Source organism: Micropterus dolomieu, unplaced genomic scaffold, assembly GCF_021292245.1.
Source record: "Micropterus dolomieu isolate WLL.071019.BEF.003 ecotype Adirondacks unplaced genomic scaffold, ASM2129224v1 scaffold_339, whole genome shotgun sequence".
In the NCBI taxonomy this organism is placed as follows: domain Eukaryota; kingdom Metazoa; phylum Chordata; class Actinopteri; order Centrarchiformes; family Centrarchidae; genus Micropterus; species Micropterus dolomieu.
In genome coordinates this window covers 7,945-13,455 of record NW_025744326.1, presented here as the reverse complement: position 1 = coordinate 13,455, position 5,511 = coordinate 7,945, and the positions used below count along the sequence as shown (strand labels likewise).

At 52.9% G+C, this 5,511-nt stretch overlaps 2 protein-coding genes across 7 annotated transcripts in view; one reads left to right on the top strand and one right to left on the bottom strand.

Annotated features, from left to right (window-relative positions):
* Nucleotides 1-2,168, bottom strand: part of LOC123967377 (UDP-glucuronosyltransferase 2A2-like) — a 6,795-nt gene extending 4,627 nt beyond the window's left edge. Inside the window, exons 1-2 of one of the 5 annotated variants that reach the window (XM_046043453.1) lie at nt 2,112-2,168; nt 877-1,028 (exon numbers count right to left, since the gene is read on the bottom strand). In XM_046043453.1, coding sequence (XP_045899409.1) covers nt 877-1,028; nt 2,112-2,139 — 180 coding nt within the window. In that variant the 5' untranslated portion in view covers nt 2,140-2,168. Of the gene's footprint in view, nt 1-876; nt 2,091-2,111 lie in introns of those variants that run through there. The other 4 variants (XM_046043454.1, XM_046043456.1, XM_046043450.1 and 1 more) reach the window with 4 other exon arrangements.
* wu:fi75a02 overlaps nt 735-5,511 on the top strand; it is a 9,634-nt gene continuing 4,857 nt past the window's right edge. Inside the window, exons 1-2 of one of the 2 annotated variants that reach the window (XM_046043458.1) lie at nt 735-1,367; nt 3,096-3,212. In XM_046043458.1, the coding sequence (XP_045899414.1) occupies nt 3,104-3,212 (109 nt within the window). In that variant the 5' untranslated portion in view covers nt 735-1,367; nt 3,096-3,103. Of the gene's footprint in view, nt 1,368-1,490; nt 1,698-3,095; nt 3,213-5,511 lie in introns of those variants that run through there. The other variant, XM_046043457.1, reaches the window with a different exon arrangement.

Here is a 5,511-nt window from a genome sequence, read left to right as displayed (position 1 = left end):
CCAGAGACACGTTAATCCAGAACCGTCTGAACGGGACCTGAAGAGACCAAAGACATGTTAGTCCAGAACGTTCTGAAGAAAGGGACCTGAAGAGACCAAAGATATGTTAGTCCAGAACGTTCTGAAGAAAGGGACCTGAAGAGACCAGAGACACGTTAATCCAGAACCGTCTGAACGGGACCTGAAGAGACCAAAGACATGTTAGTCCAGAACGTTCTGAAGAAAGGGACCTGAAGAGACCAAAGATATGTTAGTCCAGAACGTTCTGAAGAAAGGGACCTGAAGAGACCAGAGACACGTTAATCCAGAACGTTCTGAAGAAAGGGACCTGAAGAGACCAGAGACACGTTAATCCAGAACCGTCTGAACGGGACCTGAAGAGACCAAAGACATGTTAGTCCAGAACGTTCTGAAGAAAGGGACCTGAAGAGACCAAAGATATGTTAGTCCAGAACCGTCTGAACGGGACCTGAAGAGACCAAAGACATGTTAGTCCAGAACGTTCTGAAGAAAGGGACCTGAAGAGACCAAAGATATGTTAGTCCAGAACCGTCTGAACGGGACCTGAAGAGACCAAAGACATGTTAGTCCAGAACCGTCAGAAGGGGACCTGAAGAGACCAAAGACATATTAGTCCAGAACGTTCTGAAGAAAGGGACCTGAAGAGACCAGAGACACGTTAATCCAGAACCGTCTGATCGGGACCGGAAGAAGAGACCAAAGACATGTTAGTCCAGAACGTTCTGAAGAAAGGGACCTGAAGAGACCAGAGACACGTTAATCCAGAACCGTCTGATCGGGACCGGAAGAAGAGACCAAAGACATAACTCAGTTAGTACAGAACCGTCCAACCCGCAGACCGTCACGTTACAGCACCTTGAAAACCAGGAAGTTGAACTTGGTGGCGTCGTGGCTGCTGTTGTAGTTGACGGATGGCGACGCATCGGCGACTAAAACAGTGACCGAGTGGTTCCTCCTCACCAGCTCCTCCATGATGCTCCGCATGTTCAACCAATGGCTGTACTCGCCTGGAAATACCAAAACATGGCCGCCGTGAGCCGGAGTGTACGGAAAGAGGAAGAAGAGGGCGGGGGGAAGAAGAAGAAGAAGGCGAAACGGAGAAACGTGCATCACGAGTCCAGCAACAAAACTGACCCTGTTAGAGTTTGACAAACGTTCTGCCTCAGAGACAGAAACAAGCAGAAACTCTGCCAACATAAAACCTGCAGATCCAAAGTCCACACTGGTCAGAGGTCAGTTGAGGAGCTGCACTCTGATTGGACCTCGCAGCGGACTCCCCCTGCTAGACCAATCACTTTACTGACACGGATCCCAGTGTCTCACAGGCTCCAATCATACCTTCACAGGTAGGCTCATGTTCCCCCCCGGTCCTGGTCCAGATTGTGCCGTTATGTGTGTTATTTCCATTTTGTTCAATGTGTGTGCTTTCACTTTGAAACTCTCCCTCCGGAAGCTATTTAACAGCTTTTATCGCTCAGGCTCTTTTATTTTGATGTTCCTGCCGGAAGTTCCGTCGTTGCGGCTTCCGTTAGCTCGACGCCGGTCTGCGGTGATAACGGAGACACAGATTCCTCCTGAAACACCGGCCACATTTGGCATTTCCCAGCCGGTAAACTGCCTGAGATGAAAGATGAGAGGATTTAACGGAGACTAACGGACCCGCAGGGCTTGAAAAGGTAAAACGAACCGTTGAAATGTCCCGGTTAAACAGCTGCACACAACCTAAAGCCTGCTAACGGCAGCTAGCCGCTGCTAGCTCCACCACTTTCCTTTATTTCCCCAAATCCCGTTTTATCCTCCTCTATCCCGCAACGTTCCCGCGTTCTCTTAAGTTTTCCTTCGCGTTACGTCACACAAAATCCCGCTGTGACGAAATTAACCGTCAAAATCTCCCGTTAATCAGCTGACGGTGAAAACGGTTCAGATTTACTGGAATATTTCTGGGATTGCACAGCAGGATGAGTCTCGCGAGAGGACGCGAGAGCTCCGCCGAAGTGTTTCAAACTGTCCGAAACGTGAAGACGGAGACATTATTGATGTTCTCTCGTAAATAGGTAGTAAAACAGAAACGTAGCAGGTACCCGCCTTACCAGGTAGCTTCAGGAGGAACATCCTCATGAACCCCAACTACCAAAGGGGGACTGTTGCCGTGGGGACTTACGCCCCATCTCTAAACTGTTCCGAGCAGCTTTTGTTCGTGGTTAACTCGAGGTTACCCTGGATACGTGAACTACACACCATCTGTTACTGCGTTACAGAGGAGGAGCGTTAATACGCCCCGTCTGTGCTCGCCGTTACCCAGGAGGAGCGTTAATACGCCCCGTCTGTGCTCGCCGTTACCCAGGAGGAGCGTTAATACGCCCCGTCTGTGCTCGCCGTTACCCAGGAGGAGCGTTAATACGCCCCGTCTGTGCTCGCCGTTACCCAGGAGGAGCGTTAATACGCCCCGTCTGTACTCGCCGTTACCCAGGAGGAGCGTTAATACGCCCCGTCCAAAGGGTCCAAAGACCTGTCGGCCGCCACGCTGTTAGATTTGGCGTTAACGCTCATGTCCTGTCGCTGTGCATTCCTCAGGAGAAAACACGGAGCGCGCTCGGCCCCTCCTATGTGAACGCGCTCGGCCCCTCCTATGTGAACGCGCTCGGCCCCTCCTATGTGAACGCGCTCGGCCCCTCCTATGTGAACGCGCTCGGCCCCTCCTATGTGAGCGCGCTCGGCCCCTCCTATGTGAACGCGCTCGGCCCCTCCTATGTGAACGCGCTCGGCCCCTCCTATGTGAACGAGCACCAACTCCAGTTTAGTTCTGACTCCGCTGACCGACATCGTAGCTGAACTGCAGCAGTTAGTCTGAGCAGGTTGAGTTTACGATGGCGACCTTAAGTGAAGACGGTGAACGTGTCCCGAGAAGAGAAGCGACCGGATGAGCCCGTGCTGTCCCGTTAAACGGACCTGCGGCGCTTTTCCTCCTTTTAGATGGAAGATGCTCTTTAATGCTGCGTCACTTGAACTTGAAATGTAACTGTATGAAAGTTTTACAGTTATTAGTACTTAACAATGTTTCCTCTCTCTCTCAGTCTTCGCCATGCTCACTCAACCGCTGAACCTGAGTGACAGTGAGAGGGGGCGGGGCCTGCCCGCCGTGACCCCACCCCCTGGCCTCCCACTGGCTGGTGAGGAGGAGACGCAGACAGGTGAGGGCTTATTGTCTGATAGGTTTGGGCGAGAGAGCACATGTTTACATGCAGAGTTAGAGAGAGAGACTGACTGCTGTTTCTCCTCCTTCAGGAGTCTCCTCTCCTCCTCCTCCCTGGGCCTCCTCTTCACCCTCCCCTCCTCCTCCTCCCTCTTCCTCCTCTTCACCCTCCCCTCCTCCTCCTCCCTCTTCCTCCTCTTCACCCTCCTCTCCTCCTCCCCCTCCTCCCTGTGCCTCCTCCTCACCCTCCTCTCCTCCTCCTCCCTGTGCCTCCTCCTCACCCTCCTCTCCTCCTCCTCCCTGTGCCTCCTCTTCACCCTCTCCTCCTCCTCCCCCTTCCCCTCCCTGTGCCTCCTCTTTACCCTCCTCTCCTCCTCCCCCTCCCTGTGCCTCCTCTTCCTCCTGTGCTCTGTCTCTAGCTCCTCCTCCCTCCTTTTTCTCCTCCTCTTCTGTCACTCCTCCTCCACCTCCTGCGGCCCTCCTCAATCCTCTTCCACCTCCTCCATCTTCTGTCTCTTTTCCTCCTCCTGTCTTTTTTACTCATTGTACTTCTCCCACCTCCTCCCCCTTTTCTCCTCCTCCTTCCTCCACTCCTCCTGTCCCTCTGTCCCTCCTTCCCCCACCACCTCCTGCTCCTTCTGTTTCTTCTGTTATTTCATCATCTTCTCCTCCTCCTTGTTCTCCCACTCCTCCTCTCCCCGTTTTTTCTTCCTCTGCTGTCTCTATCATTCCTGCTCCTTCAGTTTCTCCTCCGTCCCTCCATCCTCTTCCTCCTGCCTTGTTGTGTCCTCGTTCAGTCTGCACTCCTCCTTCTGCTCCTCCTATCTCTCCTACTCCTTTCATTTCATCTTCTCTTCCTGTTTCCCCTCCTCCTGTTGCTCCTTCTCTTTCTCCACCTCTTTGTTCTAACCTCCCTACTCTCCCTTCTTCCTCCTCCTCTACCCCTCCTCCTCTCCTTCATCACCACTCTTCACCTCTCATTTCTCCTCCTGTCCTTTTTGCTTCTTTTCCTCCTCCTTCTGCTATATGTGGTCCTGTGCATCCCCTCTCCTCTTCACCTCCTGGTCTTCCTCCTCCTCCTCCTCCCTGCTGCCCCTGCTCCTCCCTCCTGCCTCGCCTCCTCTCAGCTCACCGGTTGGAGGTGCGACGCCTCCTGCGAGGAGCTCTGGCCTCCCTCGGCCGTCGCCTGGACTCTCTGGAGAGGAGCAGCAGGAGGAAGAAGAGGAGCAGGCAGAGAGGAGGAGGAGGAGGAGTGTCCGGTCCCGTGGGTGAGTCTGAGTCCTCCTTCGTCTGCTCCTCCTCCTACAGTCTGACCTGCAGAGCGCTGATGATCGGTCACCGATTACTCACTTTAACCAGCATAATGAGTCTGATGTCACGGCAACAAAAATAACTAGAACTGCAAGTTATAAGCGGGGTGCAAACCTCCAGGCGCAAGCTGCCCCCCCCCCCCCCCCCCCCCCCCCCCCCCCGGCCCCGCGGAGGACGCGCGAGTCGGCCCGGGCGCCCCGCTGGCGCCCCGCATAAGGTCCCCAAGTTGGGTGTTGATCGGCCGTTCCAAACGGAGGCGAAATGTCCCGCGTTTGAAAATGCCATTGGAATGAGTGGGATTGACTTAGAGATTTGAGCTTCGATTTTAGCGCCACCTGTAAGCGTAACTGTACCAGTTTTGTGAGGTGTGATCAGGGGCGCATGGGGAAGAATTGACCCAAATTTGGTGTCATCGGACTTGCGGTTATGGAGATATAAAATGAATGTATGAGAATGGGAGTGTTTTTTGATATATGATTAACAGCGCCACATAGAGGCGGATTGACACGAAATTTCACACAGTTGTTCGGGAAGTCGTGCCACTTAAGGTCCCCAAGTTTGGTGTTGATCGGCCGTTCCAAACCGAGGCGAAATGTGTCATGGTTGGAAATCCCATTCATTTCAATGGGATTTTCCACGGCCTTTCAGCTTAGCGCCACCTAGAATCCGAATTGAACGAAATTTTTCAGGTGTCATCAGGGGCCAATGGGGAAGAATTGACCCAAATTTGGTGTCATCGGACTTGCGGTTATGGAGATATACAATGCATGTAAGTCAATGTGATTTTTTTTTTTTTTTTTACGCCTTTAATCTGCAATAACAGCGCCACCTATGGGCATATTTGGGTGAACTTTGGTGCGTGTAGTAAGGGCACCATGCTGAACAATTGGGCTGTGTTTTCATGTCAATGTGACTTGTGGTGATAAAGGAACAAATTTTTTGGATTAAACAGCTAGGTGCGAGTTGCCCCTGCGCCCCACCCGCCC